This window comes from Thamnophis elegans, chromosome 16, assembly GCF_009769535.1.
Source record: "Thamnophis elegans isolate rThaEle1 chromosome 16, rThaEle1.pri, whole genome shotgun sequence".
Taxonomy (NCBI): domain Eukaryota; kingdom Metazoa; phylum Chordata; class Lepidosauria; order Squamata; family Colubridae; genus Thamnophis; species Thamnophis elegans.
The window spans coordinates 36,041,962-36,058,710 of NC_045556.1; the positions used below are offsets into that span (position 1 = coordinate 36,041,962).

At 41.9% G+C, this 16,749-nt stretch overlaps 1 protein-coding gene across 5 annotated transcripts in view; it reads left to right on the plus strand.

Moving 5' to 3' along the window:
* The first annotated feature begins 377 nt into the window (after positions 1-377).
* The window catches only part of RALGPS1 (Ral GEF with PH domain and SH3 binding motif 1), an 85,175-nt gene continuing 68,803 nt past the window's right edge, over positions 378-16,749 (plus strand). For all 5 annotated transcript variants that reach the window (XM_032232462.1, XM_032232463.1, XM_032232465.1 and 2 more), the window contains exons 1-4: positions 378-457; positions 1,821-1,908; positions 3,339-3,431; positions 11,391-11,517. In XM_032232462.1, coding sequence (XP_032088353.1) covers positions 426-457; positions 1,821-1,908; positions 3,339-3,431; positions 11,391-11,517 — 340 coding nt within the window. In that variant the 5' untranslated portion in view covers positions 378-425. The remainder of the gene's footprint in view (positions 458-1,820; positions 1,909-3,338; positions 3,432-11,390; positions 11,518-16,749) is intronic.

The window sequence follows — 16,749 nt, forward strand, 5'->3', positions numbered from 1 at the left end:
CATCATCATCATTCCCTTCTAGTACTGAGGATGTTACCCAGTTGGGTAATGTGATGTCTGCAAGAAAACCACCCAGCTCGGAGGAAGCACCCAAATGTTTTATATTCATGGTCCATTTGGTTTGGATTCTGCAAATACAGTACCCTTCCTGTAATTAGCTGATTCTTCATTGTCTAATAGGGAACTGAGCCAAAACAGACATAACTAACTAAACGTAAGTGCCTTTAGCATCCCCGTTTAAATTCTACGGGGCAATGCTGAGGATTTTTTTAAAAAAATTCTCTTTTTTCCATCTGTTTTCTTTGACACTGTGTTTTCGGGATGAAAATGAGCAAATCTTTTGGTATTAACACCATGCTGTTATTTTTTCTAGGAACTTGCAAGTTGCGGATGGAATAAAAAAGAAAAACACATCCTCGCCCCTAATGTTGTTGCCTTTACAAGGAGATTTAATCAGGTAACAGGAATCTCTGTGTGTGTGCCAGCCTAACTCTGGAATGTGTCAATTTCAATTTCAACCAAACTTGAAAACAGATGACTTACTCTCTGGAAACAAATACTATGGGGATAAGACACCCCTAAAAACCCTTGGGGTTCTGTTAAAACACAGCCTGTTGTGCCTTAAAATGGCTTCTACTGCACTGCCGTAAAATAGTTTCTACTCTGCAGCGCAGTGGAGTTGCCATGGTAACGGCTTCACAGTACTCTGGTAAGGGGGAAAATCCAACATTAGAAATTATGTTTGGGTCAGATATTCCCCCCCCCCCTATAAATAATGACGACGAAGACATCTCCGTGGTCATGTGGCCGGCATGACTCAATGCCGAAGGTGCACGGAACACTGTTACCTTCCCACCAGAGGTGGTCCCTATTTTTCTACTTGCATTTTTTAGTCCTTTCGAACTGCTAGATTGGCAGAAGCTGGGACAAGTAAACAGGAGCTCACTCCATTATGCGGCGCTAGGGATTCGAACAGCCGAACTTCCAACCTTTCTGATTGACAAGTTCAGCGTCTTTCACTTGTAAACAAGTTGTCAAAACACTTTTCTCCCTTGCTTAACGTAACCGTCTCCATTTGAAATTTACAGATGTTGGTAAGTTTTTTTATTTGAAACAAGTTATAAGTTTCCTGGCTGTGCTGGAGAATTCTGCAGGAGAGGAATGCAAATCAGTCCTGAAATCTGTAGATCTGGGATAAAATCATTCAGTTCACTAAAATCCTAGGAAAAAAGAGAGAAGAAGAAAAAAGCAACAACTTGAAGTGAAGCTGAATCCAGCTGGGGAAAGGAAGCTGATAATAAACAGTTACTTTTAATGAGCAGAGGGATATAAATACAGACTTGAAATAGCTCCATTTGTAATGAATTTACATTCTACAGATTATGCGCTTAACATGGTGGCTTTACATTGAGAGTTGTAGTGAACGTAAACAATTATGACTTTGGAGGAGTTTGGTATTTTCCCAGGCTGCAAAGCACTTATATCTCGTATTAAAGGGCGCATGTAAGTTGTGGCCTGCCAGCAGATTGGGACAGTGAGGAGGTTGGGGAGGAACCTGGGCGAGTCCTGGAGTCTGGGGAAGGCTCTGATGAGGGCTCTGTGTCGGAGGCAAAGAGGAGGCCAGGGGCCGTCTGACAGTTATCAGCTGCCTTCGGAGTCAGACATCAGTGAGGCAGAAGAACAGCTGGAGCCTGTTCCCAGTGTGCGCATGCGCAGAGTTGCCAGATGAAGGAAACAGCTAAAGAACAGGGGTTGACTTGACAATGACAATAAAGATTATAGTTAAAAAAGTTTTAACTCTGCAAAATTATTCTTTTTAGGTCTGTTTCTGGTGGTACGAGAATTTTAACAGCACAGACCTTAAAAATAAGGGCAGAGATCCTCAGCCACTTTGTGAAAATAGCAAAGGTGAGTTTGGGATGTTCAATTTCATTCTTTCTTGAAATATCTTTTCTTTTTGATATCAACCCTGCCTACTTTGATACTGCTGGGAACTATCTATCCATCCATCCATCCATCCATCCATCCATCCATCTCCATATCTATCTATCTTTCTCTCTCTCTCTCCATCCATCCATCCATCTCCATCTATCTATCTATCTATCTATCTATCTATCTATCTATCTATCTATCTATCTCTCTATCTATCTCTCTATCTATCTCTATCCATCTCCATATCTATCTTTCTTTCTTTTTCTTTCTCTCTCACCCTTCTTTCTTTCCTTCCTTCTTTCTTTTCTTTCTTTCCTTCTCTCCCCCTCTCCGCCTCTTTCTGTCTTTCTTTCATCTCTACCCCTCTTCCTCTCCTTTTTTCTTTTTTCTTTCGTTTCTTTTGTCTCTCATCTTTCTCGCTCTCCTTTCTCCCTCTTTCTTTATTTCTTTCTCTTTCGCCTACTTTCTTTCTCTCTCTCTCTCCCCATTTCTTTTCTCTCTTTCTCTCTTCTCTCTCTCCCCTTTCTTTCTCTCTTTTTTCTCTCCCTCCCTACTTTTTTTTCTCTCCCTCCCTCTTTTTTTCTCTCTCTCCCCTCTTTCTTTTCTTTCTTTCTTTATTTCTTTCTTTCTTTCTCTCCCTCTTTCTTTCTTTATTTCTTTCTCTCCCTCTTTCTTTCTTTCTTTTTCTTTCTCTCTTTTTTCTCTCCCTCTTTCTTTCTCCCTCCCACCCACCCTTGTAGGGATAATTTGGTCAGCAGAATTGTGAATGGCTCCAGACTTTATCCAAACCTCCAAATGGCCCATCCCAGCTGATTCCTCACTCAGGGTATAAATCACTTCATTCATTTGGCGAGCCATTGCCCCCCCCCTCCCCAAAAAAAGACTTTAAAAGCTTCCAGCTTCCGTCCCCGAGAACTTATTTCTCTCTTTCTTTTCTCCCACCTCAAAGGAACTCCCTGCGAGGTGGGCTGAGCAGACAGAACAGCAGGCTTCCCCCCAAAATCACCATTAAAATCTGCAACAAGCCCAGCTCAGCATCACAGCTGCCCCACGAACCTGGCCGCCCTTGGGTTTTTTTTAAACCCAAGACTTGGAGATGCCAAAATATCTGGAGCCGGGAGTGCTGAATCTTTCTAATATGCTTAAACTCTCTCGAAAAATGTTCAAAATGAACCATGTAACCCTATCCCCTGCCTCCTGACATCTGGTCTTTACATTTGGTTAATTTTATTTTTTGTGCACCAAAGTTAAGGCTGGGAGTTTTTGACTGTTCTATAATTTACAGTACGAACAGCGAAATGTCTGGAACAGCAATTATTTTCTTGAACAGGCCAGTGCATTCCAAACCCATATGGAAAACCGATGGCATTTGGGTCTCTCTCTCTCTCTTTTGTGTTTCCCCATAGAAACTTCTAGAACTGAACAACCTTCATTCACTCATGTCTGTGGTGTCAGCTCTCCAAAGTGCACCTATTTTCAGGCTGACCAAAACCTGGGCCGTAAGTTACTCTGAATTGTGTTTATATTTTATTTTGTGCATCCCAACTTCCCCCGTCCTTAAATTTATCTCCCCGCCTGGGATAGTATCTAAAAAGTCCACTTTATTTTTCACTGCTTGTGACCTGCCAGATTTGGGCAGTGAGGAGGTTGGGGAGGAAGATGGGCCGGTCCTGGAGTCTGGGGAAGGCTCTGAGGAGGGCTCTGTGTCGGAGGCAGAAGGGGGGGCCAGGGCCGTATGCCAGCTATCAGCTGCCTTCGGAGTCAGACATCAGTGAGGCAGAAGAACAGCTGGAGCCTGTTCCCAGTGTGCACAGAGTTGCCAGACCAAGGGAACAGCTAAAGAACAGGGGTCGACTTGGGAGTAAGGCTACAGGTGGAGGATGAATGCCCCCTCCCAGAGGGAATAAAAGAGGGGAGAAAGGGGAGTGGAGTTTGCAGGAGATAATTAGTTCGCTCCATTGGTTCGTGACTCTCCAAGACTCCTTGCCAAGTTTTGCAGATATCGGCCTGGCAGCTCTCCAAGCCAGATAAGGTCTGTGACCGTAAATCCTCCCTTGAAAGACGTTGCTGGATGTGAAGGATCAGAATTCATGGTCAATTAATAAAAGGGGATTTTGTCGGGACAAGGAGTTTGCTTCAAGCTCTTCGGAAGCCTCGGTCAGAACAATTAGTTTAGTTTTTATTTAGTTTGTTTATTATTTATAGGCCGCCCTTTTCCCTGAGGGGACTCAGGGCGGCTTACAATTTGTGGGGAGGGGAATACAAGACAAGACATGAGACAATACATAAGTAAAAATAGAACACAACATTCATTCATCATTCGGGTGGGGACGGATTAGAATCTTTATCCCCAGGCCTGACGGGATAGCCAGGTCTTGAGGGCTGTGCGGAAGGTCTGGACGGTGGTGAGGGTGCGAATCTCCACGGGGAGGTCGTTCCAAAGGGTCGGAGCTACTACTGAAAAGGCTCTCCTCCGCGTAGTTGCCAGTCGACACTGACTGGCGGATGGAACTCGGAGGAGGCCTAATCTGTGTGATCTAATAGGTCGTAGGGAGGTAATTGGCAGGAGGCGGTCTCTCAAGTACTCAGATCCACTACCATGGAGGGCTTTATGGGTGGTAAGTAGCACCTTGAAGCGCACCCGGAGATCAACAGGTAGCCAGCGCAGCTTGCGGAGGATAGGTGTTATGTGGGCGAACCGCGGTGCGCCCACAATCACTCGCGCCGGCCGCATTCTGGACTAGCTGAAGTCGCCGGATGCTCTTCAAGGGCAGCCCCATGTAGAGCACGTTGCAGTATTCCAGCCTAGAGGTCACAAGGGCCCGAGTGACCGTTGTGAGAGCCTCCCGGTTCAGGTAGGGTCGCAACTGGCGCACCAGGCGAACCTGGGCAAATGCCCCCCTGGTCACAGCCGACAGGTGGTGGTCAAAGGTCAGCTGTAGGTCCAGGAGGACTCCCAAGTTGCGAACCCTGTCTGAGGGGTATAAAGTTTGGCCCCCCAGCCTGAGTGATGGAACACTAGCCAAATTATTGGGAGGGAAACACAACAGCCACTCGGTCTTGTCCGGGTTGAGTACCAGTTTGTTAGCGCTCATCCAGTCCCTAACGACTTCGAGACCCCGGCTCATCACGTCCACCGCTTCATTGAGTTAGAAACAGTTTCCAGGTAGTCCTTGAATTACAAACACAACTGAGCCCAGCATTTTCTGTTGCTAAGCGTGACAGTTGTGAAGTCAGTTTTGCCCGCTTTTACAACTTTTCTTGCCACTGTCGTTAAGGGAATCACAGCCGTTGTTGAATTAGCAACACAGTTGTTAAGCGAATCTGGCTTCCACGTAGAGTTTGCTTGTCAGAAGGTCGCAAAAGGGGATCACGCAACACCCTACCCCATAACTGTCGTAAACACGAGTCAGTTGCCAAGATTCTGAATTTTGATCTTGTGATTCTGCAGTGGTCGTAAGTGTGAAAAACGGAGTCGTAAGTCCTCTTCCTTCAGTGCTGTTGAATGGTCGTAAGTCAAGGACAGCCTATATAGGGGAAATGTATGACAAATGGTCGCTAAATGAACTTTCATTAAGTCGAGGACTCCCTGAGCTCTGTTTTTCCCAGAGAAGAGAGCCCTTCGCTTCAGTTTTGAAAGTTACGACAGAAGCGACGTTGGAGAGCTGCAGTATTTACAAATCCATCATAATTACGTTTTAACACTTATAACCGGCTGGTGGAAACAGCAGCAGTGATTTAAGGCGGGATTCCTAAAATTGCTAAGGAGTCAACTGCGCTGAGGAGGTCTTAAGTAGTTCATAAATAAATGAAAATAAACAGAACTGAACTCCCTTTTTGATGGCTGTTGCTCAAGGCGTGCATATATTCCTCTTTCAAATCACATTTTCCACTAAACATTATTCACTGTTGTTTTTTTGCTTTGCAAAATTCTTCCTGCCGTTTAATTAAATCTCTGCCATGTGACGTAAGTTGCTCCTCACAATTTAATTTCTGGAACAGAAGTTGCCTACGGAAGTTGCGGGAGCTTCATCCCTGGAAGCTGTCTAGAATAGACTGGCCTGCTATCTGTCAGGATTCGAACTGCTGAACTGCCGACCTTTCTGATCGACAAGCTCAGCGTCTCAGCCCCTGTTTTAGCTATGCACACCCACAATATTCGTTTTTTCTTCTTTGAATCCGTAACACACCCTTTGTAACGTGGGAGAAATGTGGTTGTGTTGACAAGTATGACTTCAAGACTCCCATCGCCCATACAGGTTGAATCATGTAAGGCCTTGGAACCTGGCTAATGATGACTAGCGAGTTTATTTAATACATGGGACCAGCAGCATTAAAATGCATTGCAAAAATAATTACGTATATTAAATAAAAATAATGGAAGAGGCCGTTTTCCCTGTTTTTCCATCCCTGGGTTCTTGTTATACACAACACAGTTGCTTTGGAGAATAGCTTGACTCCCTCTTCTTTGTGGCAACCCCTGAGATATTGGAAGGCTGCTATCCTGTCTCCCCTGGTCCTTCTTTTCATTAAACTAGACATACCCAGTTCCTGCAACCGTTCTTCATGTGTTTCAGCTTCCAGTCCCATAATCCTCATTATTTTTTTGTATTGTGATGAAAATTGGAAATCATCAATCAACATGTGAGATTTGAGTCCAATATCTTGGTCACTGCAGCATAACAGAGTGAGAATTCATTCTTTCTTTCTTTCTTTCTTTTTCTCCCCCTCTCTCTTTCCTTCCTTTCTTCCTTCCTTCTGTCTTTCTTTTTTCTGTCTTTCTTCCTCCCTCCCTTTTTTTCTTTCTCTCCCTTTATCCTTCCTTTCTTCCTTCCTTCCATCCACCCATCCATCCACCCTATATGTTGATTTAGGAACATTGCAAGTAGTCCTGGGTTTATAGCAGTTCATTTAGTGACAGTTACAACGGCGTGAAAAAACAACAACAATACAACTATTTTTCACACTCCCGACCATTGGAGATAGATTAGACAGAGGTGCAGAAGACAGAGATAGAAGATAAACTAGAGTTAAGGTTAAAGAGAAGCAGACAGATAGATATAAAAGAAAGAAAGAGAGAAGAGAGATTTGAATAGAGAGATAAAAGAGAAGATAGGTTGATTTTAAAGATGGATTAGGGATAAAAAAATGAACAAAACTCCGCAATGGCGACAGGAAGGACATCTGGCAATTCCAACACTCGGCCGAACCGTTAGTGGTTGGGTGGCCTGAGTTGCTGGAACCGGCAGCGACGCAGGTCTGCCACGCCCCCCGCCCCCCCCCCAACTGGTTCTCTGGGAGGTGCCATCTTGTTTTTTGCTTCTGGGCATACGCAGAGCCATTTTTATTGCACCGTGCATGCATGCAAAGTGTCTCACAGGATGCTGAATTGTGTTTGATGTGCTGCTAGGCCAGGAAGGGGGTGTGTAAAGAGGGATTGGGGAGCAATTCGGAGCTTGTTGATCATTTATGCACTTTTTATATTTTCTCGGGACAGGAAATGATGGATTAGAACAAAACTCTCTGTACTGAAACTGCGACGTTAGATATTCCCCCCCTCCAGTTCTAAGAAATATTATCCAAAACAGTAAATAAAGAATATGTTTATGGAGTCTGCCGTGGGAGTTTTGAAGTTTAAGAGGAATTGGAATGGAATCGTCCAATTTTTACTGCAATGGATTTTACTTCCTGCATCTGTAAACTTAAACGTTTCTGCGAATCGCATCATATTAATTGCATTTTTTTTTTAAGAAAAAGAATGCATTGGTACCCTTATAAACAAATTGAGCCAGGGCGGGTTGCCCTTCGCTTAGTGACAACATTGCAAAGTTACATTGTGACTGAAAAAAGGGACTTATGGCCATTCTTCACATTTAAAACCTTTGCAGCATCCCCGTGATCCTGTGATTGAAATTCCAATATGCTTGGCAACTGACTTGTACCCGTGACAGTTGCAACATCCCGGGGGTCTTTGGCGACTTCCTGACAAGCAAAGTCAATGGTGTGATTCTCACTTAGCGACATCAATATTGGACTCAATTGTGGTCGTACGTTGAGGACTACTTATACCATCTGGGGTAGCACAACCATTTATTCCTTTTGGATTTTTTCTTTTTAAAAAGGACAGTCCTCCTAAACATTTTTCAAAAATGCATTCCGTTATTGGCTCCCGGAACATTTTTCCAAATGTATACAAATGAATGCAAAAGAAGAAATTGATTCTGTTTTTAGCTGTGGTGAGTTGTCGTTGCAAAACATTTTCCTAGCAGAAATAAAATTGATGCGGCATCAAGAAGCCCGAGTTAAATTCCTTTTATTAGACGTCGTTGCAAAACGTTACAAAAGGCAGATGCTTCTCTTATGGCATCCATAAAACATAAAAACGATGGGAAATGGTTTTGCCTGGAAGATTGACTTAACTATGATGAGCTCATAGCACAAAACACCAAAACGATGGTTATAACCAGTCATCATTTCTCATTTCTCAGTTCTCAATATTTTTTCCCTCATACTTTGCACAAATGTTATTTTGTAGAGAAATAGATATATATATATATAAAAACGGCTCTGCGTTGTGTGTTCCAGCATAACTCTGGAACGCCTCGAGCAATTTCAACCAAACTTGGTACACAGATGACTTAATCTCTGGAGATAAATACTGTGGAGGGGTAAGACATCCCTAACAACCCCCCGGAGTGTATGTTCTGTTAAGATACAACCTGTTGTGCCTTCAAATGGCTTCTACTGTACTGCCGTAAAATGGCTTCTACTTTACAGCGCAGTGAGTTGCCATGGTAATGGTTTTACAGGACTCCACGAGGGAGCTCTGTCTAGTAAGGGGGAAAATCCAACATTAGAATGGTCCGGACATTTCCGCCCTATATATAAATACCCGGGGCAATGCCGGGTTATCAGCTAGTGTTTTAACATAGTTGTGTTTCAATATCTATTTACGTGTCTTTGCTTTCTCGGTTCTTTTTAAATTTGTTTTTTTTTTAAAGTGCTAGTTGTCCTTTTGAGAATTGGCTTAATCCAGATGTAGATATGTCCGCTGATGTCCCTCACATGCTTATGTGGTGGAGAACTGGCCTTAAAAAGCCAAGATCTCTGAACTGTTCAAGCATGTTTGAACTTAACATTTGATTACAGCTTTTGGGGGAGAAAGAATTGTCTTTTTTTAACTGTGGCTCGTCGGAAACATTCCATTCTTATGATACCAGAGTAGGGTGCTTATTTTTTTTAAGAGATAGGCTTTCCAAGCATAATAAGATGGAGTTCTTTCCTTCACATCTGGAATCCAGTGAACGATTGCCTTAATTATAGAGAATGGAGAGCTAATAGCATCTTCGCTACAACGGATCGTTTAACATTTTCCATCAGGCTTCCTACAGCGTTTAGAGGGGATTTAGATTTATCATGGAAGTGAATAGCCAGCCGTGTGCAGCAGCTGCCAAAAAAGCCAACACAGTTCTAGGCTGCATCAACAGAGGGATAGAATCAAGATCACATGAAGTGTTAATACCACTTTATAAGGCCTTGGTAAGGCCACACTTGGAATACGGCATCCAGTTTTGGTCGCCACGATGTAGAAAAGATATGGAGACTCTAGAAAGAGTGCAGAGAAGAGCAACCAAGAGGATTAGGGGACTGGAGGCTGAAACATAGGAAGAACGGTTGCAGGAACTGGGAATGTCTAGTTTAATGAAAAGAAGGACTAGGGGAGACATGATAGCAGGGTTTCAATATCTCAGGGGTTGCCCCAAAGAAAAGGGAGTCAAACTATTCTCCGAAGCACTAGAAGGCACGACAAGAAGCAATGGGTGGAAACTAATAAATCTCTATTTGTTTTTTTCCTGCCCCACTGGACCCTCTTTCTCCTTTGGCTCCCAGGTCTTTTATTATTATTATTTTTAAAAAAGCAATGAACGCTGTTTAGAACTATTCTAAAGGAACTTTGCTCCCTTGTATAAACATTCCCTAACATCAGTGGGAGTCCATTGAAAATTCAGTAAGGTAAAGGTTATATCTGTGCTAGTCGTTCCCGACTCTAGGGGCAGTGCTCATCTCCGTTTCAAACCCAAAGAGCCACCGCTGCCCGAAGTCATGTGGCCGGCATGACTCGATGCTGAAGACGCATGGAACACTGTTATCTTCCCACCAAAGCTGGTCCCTATTTTCCTACTTGCATTTTTTACGTGCTTTCCAACTGCTAGGTTGGCAGAAGCTGGGACAAGTCACGGGAGCTCACTCTGTTATGTGGCGCTAGGGATTCAAACCGCTAAACTGCCGACCTTTCTGATCGACAAGCTCAGTGTCTTAGCCACTGAGCCACCTTTCAGTAAGGTTTGCTAATCTGCAAAAAGTCCATCCATTACTGGACCTTTTCCCATCTCATTACTCCCTCTCAATACAATAAAAAAATCTTCTGCCTCCGTTATTAGCGACAAGGAGCTGAATTGTGTGTGTGTCATCCTTTGGGAACGAGGGACGAAAATGGCACCCTTTCAAGCATTTCCCAAAATTAAGTTGGGCGTCCTTTTAAGTCAGAAGGCAACAATCTTGACTTTTCTGCTTCTTCTCCAGTTGGAAAAGAGCATCGAATCAGGGAAAGGCGTTGCTTAACTAGGAGCACATGGGATGTTTCTCAAGCTTTTGAACATGTGTGCAGCAATAAGAGACTGTGCCAATTTTGATTGATCGGGTATGTAGCTCAACAGGAAAGTTTTCAAGGCATCTGGTGGGTTGAGTTCCCCCCACCTTGATTTCTGACTCTGCCCTACAAAGGAAAACAAAAGCACAGCTAGTCCTCGACTTACGACCACTGCGGAGGCCCAACATTTTCTGTTGCGAAACGAGACAGTTGTGAAGTGAACTTTGCTCCGTTTTACGATGTTTCTCTCCACGGTGGTTTGCCGTTGTTAAGTTAGTGATAACGGTTGTGAAATGAATCCAAAAAAGGTCACAAATGGGGGTTACGGGATGCTGCAACCGTCGTAAATGTGAGTCAGTTGCTGAGCATCTAAATTTGGGTCAGACCACCGCAACGGTCATAACGTGTGAACGGTCAGCTCTCACACTCCGACATGCTATTCTAAATCTCTTGGTGGCTTTATACTACTCTTAATATATTTTCTAAGAAAGAAAATAATACAGGCAAAAATGACAATAGCACTTAGACTTATATACCACTTTACAGTGCTTTCCATCCCTCTCTAAGCGGTTTTGCAATAATCTGGGTCCTCATTTGACTCACCTCGGAAGGACGGAAGCCTGAGTCAACCTTGAGCCTGGTGAGATTCTAACTGCCAAATTGCAGGCAGCCGGCAGTCAGCAGAAGTAGCCTGCAGTACCGCACTCTGACCACTGCGCTACTGTGGCGCAACAGTGTTTTCCTATATGTGAACCCTTTCTAAGCTGTAAACCTTATTCCCCCTTCTTTTGATTTATTTTGTCTTCAGCTTTTGAATCGCAAGGACAAAACCACTTTTGAGAAGCTGGACTACTTAATGTCGAAGGAAGACAATTACAAGAGGATGCGAGAGTACATCCGCTGCTTGAAGATGGTGCCCTGCATTCCTTATTTGGGTAAGTGTTAAACTATTTTATTTTCCCTCTTATCTGCACGGAAAAAACATCTTCGGTAACTCACTTCTTCTGAATAATAGACAAGTCTGAAGTTTCTGAATGCAACCTATTTCAAGTCAATGAGGTAGGTTGTTTGTTGTTTTAATTTTCACACACTGGCAACACCCGTCTCTCGTGTGAGGAAGGAACAACTCCCACAAGCCATGAAATATTCTGAGGACTCCCCAAACTTTTCCAAAGTCTATAAGCGTTCTCATCCAGACATGGCAACTCTGAAGCTGGCCTGACCTAGGGCATCTTGGAGGCTTCAGCATTGCCACACTGGTGAGGAGGGGTAGGGAGGGGGAAATAGAGACAGCTGAGGTTACGTGGTCGAAGCACAATAGTTTCCCCTTGAGAACCAAGGACATTCCCACAGGTGGCTGGCGAGAGGAGGGGTGAAGTTTCCAAGCCACTGAACACTGCCTTGATTGGACCATGTGACTGATTGATTGGGGAAGGGGGGGGGGACTTTTACTTTTAATTAGAGTTGGTTTTCACCAGAACTGTGCCAATATGATATATTCAATAAACCTGTTCTTTGAGGAACCTACTTGCCTCGAAGTTCTGCTTGCTATGGGTGTATTACCTGGAACCCTGACAAAGACATGGCAAATTCTCTACAGTAAGGCTCTTTGCCAAATATCCCAGTAAATGTAGAAGAGAAGAGAATAGGGAGTGGAGTGGAGTGGAATAGAATAGAATAGATAATAGAATAGGGAAGGTAATGGAATAGAATAGAATAGATAATCGAATAGATAATCGAATAGATAATAGAATAGGTAATAGAATAGATAATAGAATAGGGAATGGAATAGAATAGAATAGATGATAGAATAGATGATAGAATAGATAATAGAATAGATAATAGAATAGGGAATGGAATAGAATAGAATAGATAATAGATAGAATATGGAATAGAATAGATAATAGAATAGAATAGAATAGATAATAGAATAGGGAATAGAATAGAATAGATAATAGAATAGACAATAGAATAGGGAAGGGAATGGAATAGAATAGAATAGATAATAGAATAGAATAGAGAATAGAATAGAGAATAGAATAGAGAATAGAATAGAATAGAGAATAGAATAGAATAGAGAATAGAATAGAATAGAGAATAGAATAGAATAGAGAATAGAATAGAATAGAGAATAGAATAGAGAATAGAATAGAATAAAATAGATAGTAGAATAGAATAGAGAATAGAATAGAATAAAATAGATAGTAGAATAGAATAGGGAATGGAATGGATGATAGGATAGGATAGCAGAGTTGGAAGGGACCTTGGAGGTCTTCTAGTCCAGCCCCCTGCCTAGGCAGGAAACCCTATAACATTTCAGACAAATGGTTGTCCAACATCTTCTTAAAAACGTCCAGCGTTGGAGCATTCGCAACTCCTGGAGGCAACTTCTGTTCCACTGATTAATTGTTCTAAATTTCTCTTTAATTCTCGGTTGCTTCTCTCCTTGATTAGTTTCCACCCGTTGCTTCTTGTCCTGCTCTCAGGTGCCTTGGAAAATAGTTTGACTCCCTCTTCTTTGTGGCAGCCCCAGAGATATTGGAACACTGCTAAAAATGTATTTTGGGATAAGGTTTCTTGAGTACTTTCTCCGTAACGCTCTGGTCTGGTTGAAAGATTTAATTGAACGATTTAAAGCTTATATTATCCATTTAGTCCAAGTCATTTGAATTTATTGTTTGAAAATGGGCCAAGGGGCCATGTTCTTGGCGCTTCTGCTGTTTGTCCCGTATGTGATGCTAACATGACATAAGTGTCTGTGTTTATTTTGTGCTTTTCTGAGTAATTTTAAGACATGCTTCCTTTGATTTATGAAAGGCAGATAAAATCCTCAAATTCATGGTTCAGTGCTCGAATTAAGAGATTTGCTTTCCACCTGAGTCTAAATGGAAAGAAACATTTGATCTTGTTTGCAAAGAATTTGCTTTGTAGCTCTCTCTTAGATTCTGTTGTGGCTCACCAGTGGAGCTGGCAGCAGATTCAGACAGTGAGGAGGTTGGGGAAGAACCTGGGCCAATCCTGGAGTCTGGGGAAGGCGATAGATAGATAGATAGATAGATAGATAGATAGATAGATAGATAGATAGATAGATAGATGATAGATAGATAGAAAGAAAGAAAAAAGATAGATAGATAGATGATAAAAAGATAGATAGATAGATAGATAGATAGATAGATAGATAGATAGATAGATAGATAGATAGATAGATGATTGATTGATAGATAGATAGATAGATAATGAGGATGGATGGATGGATAGATTAGATGGATGGATGGATGGATGGATAGATGGATGGATGGATGGATAGATAGATAGATAGATAGATAGATAGATAGATAGATAGATAGATAGATAGATAGATAGATAGATAATGAGAGTGGATGTATGGATAGATGATAGATAGATGATAGATAGATAGATAGATAGATAGATAGATAGATAGATAGAAAAAAGATAGAAAGATAGATGATAGATAGATAATGAGGATGGATGGATAGATTAGATGGATGGATGGATGGATGGATGGATGGATAGATAGATGATAGATAGATAGATAGATAGATAGATAGATAGATAGATAGATAGATAGATAGATAATGAGGGTGGATGGATGGATGGATGGATGGATGGATGGATAGATAGATAGATAGATAGATAGATAGATAGACAGACAGACAGACAGACAGACAGACAGACAGATAATGAGGGTGGATGGATGGATAGATGATAGATAGATAGAAAGATGATAGATAGATAGATAGATAGATAGATAGATAGATAGATAGATAGATAGATAGATAGATGATAGATAGATAATGAGGGTGGATGGATGGCTAGATGATTGATAGATAGATAGATAGATAGATAGATAGATAGATAGATAGATAGACAGACAGACAGACAGACAGACAGACAGACAGACAGACAGACAGATAATGAGGGTGGATGGATGGATAGATGATAGATAGATTGAAAGATGATAGATGATAGATAGATAGATAATGAGGGTGGATGGATGGCTAGATGATAGATAGATAGATAGATAGATAGATAGATAGATAGATAGATAGATAGATAGATAGATAGATAGATAGATAATGAGGATGGGTGGGTGATGGATGGATGGATGGATGGATGGATAGATAGTAGAGACATGTATCTGTTCTCTTCATGAACTTTATTATTTGGAGTTTTAAGAAGAATGGGATGGTACAGGACAAAAGACAGAATCATTTACTTTGATTTATTCTTCACCTACCTTCATTTCTGCAGTTTCTCCATTTCTTCTGTTCGACTTTGACAAAACTGAGGACTTTTGAGTTTACATTTTACCTCACGCCCGAGTGGCAGCCGAGCATTTTGTCCTGGGTTTCCCGTAATCTTTTCTTAACACACACCCCCAATCTCTTTCCTCCCTTCCCTTCACTAGCATTGCAACGTCTTCATTAAAAAAAGAACCTCTCCAGATCCAGAGATCAGCTCATCCCTTTAAAAGCCCCGTGGCACATAGCACGCCTGCCTTTGTTCCGACAAAATCCGCTAAGAGACATGACCTCTTGCTGTACGGTATGCGCGCGCGGGGGGTGGGGAGACAAAGCCCTGCTCTGCCACTCATTTCGTTTTTGAGGGCTTGTTTGTTTGTCTTAGCGAACTTTGCTTTTAATATCATTTTTCACTTAAAAAGTTGGCAGCTGCCTCCTCCAGTTATTTGAAAAAGCAGGGCCGAGAGCTCCGCAGATCATTTCCAAGAATCACAGTGCAAGCCAGTAGTTGCTGCAGTTTTAAGATGGCACGTCTTGGAGGGAGGAACGGAGAGGTCTGGAATTAATGAAATAGTCGCAGCAACATCAAAGGATTCTTTTTTTTTTTTTTCATAAAGCGTCTTCTCGGCCTGCAATTTTTACAGTTGGAGGAGACAAAAGGGCGGGGAAGCATTTGGCTCGATCGTCAAGGTTCACTTGTAGTTGAGGGCGGCACAAATTGTGTGGCTTTAAGGAAGCCGCAATCTTTCTGCTTTATTTAAAAAAAACATGCCGGGAGGTTTTTCACGATGGATGGATGGATGGATGGATGGATGGATGGATGGATGGATGGGATAGATAGATAGATAGATAGATAGATAGATAGATAGATAGATAGATAGATAGATAGATAGATAGATAGATAGATAGATAGATAGATAGATGATAGATAGATAGATAGATAGATAGAGATAGATAGATAGATAGATAGATAGATAGATAGATAGATAGATAGATAGATAGATAGATAGATAGATGATAGATAGATGGATGGATGGATGGATGGATGTAAATAGATGGACAGACATGATAAAGAAAACTGGATGGATGGATGGATATGGAAGGAGGGATGGGCAGACATAATAAAGAAGACTGGATGGATGGATGGATGTAGATGGAAGGAGGGATGGACACATGATAACACTGGATGGATGAATGGATGGATATGGAAGGAGGGATGGACAGAAATGATAAAGAAGACTAGATGGATGGATGGATGGGATAGATAGATAGATAGATAGATAGATAGATAGATAGATAGATAGATAGATAGATAGATAGATGTAAATAGATGGACAGACATGATAAAGAAGACTGGATGGATGGATGGATGGATGGATGGATGGATGGATGGATGGATGGATGGATGGATGTAGATGGAAGGAGGGATGGGCAGACATGATAAAGAAGACGATGGATGGATAGATGGATGGATGGATATGAAAGGAGGGATGGATAGACATGATGAAGACTGGATGGATGGATATGGAAGGAGGGATGGACAGACATGATAACAAAGACTGAATGGATGGATGGATGGATGGATGGATGGATGGATGGATGGATGGATAGATAGATAGAACAGACAGACAGACAACCACTGTTATTCCATTGATTAGGTAATGTAATTATTCATTTCTATCATCTATTTGTCATCTATCTATTATTTCTATTTATCTCTGTATCTCTTTATATCTATCATTCTATCATATCTCTCCCTCCCCCCCCCCCACATAATCCATGAGTTGTGTCCAAGTAACATTTGTTGCTTTTATTACTCGTTTGCAGCATTACAAGGTAATCTGGCCATATATTAAACTCCCTACTTTCATTTATGTACAGGGCATGCCACCTCATTCCAAAATG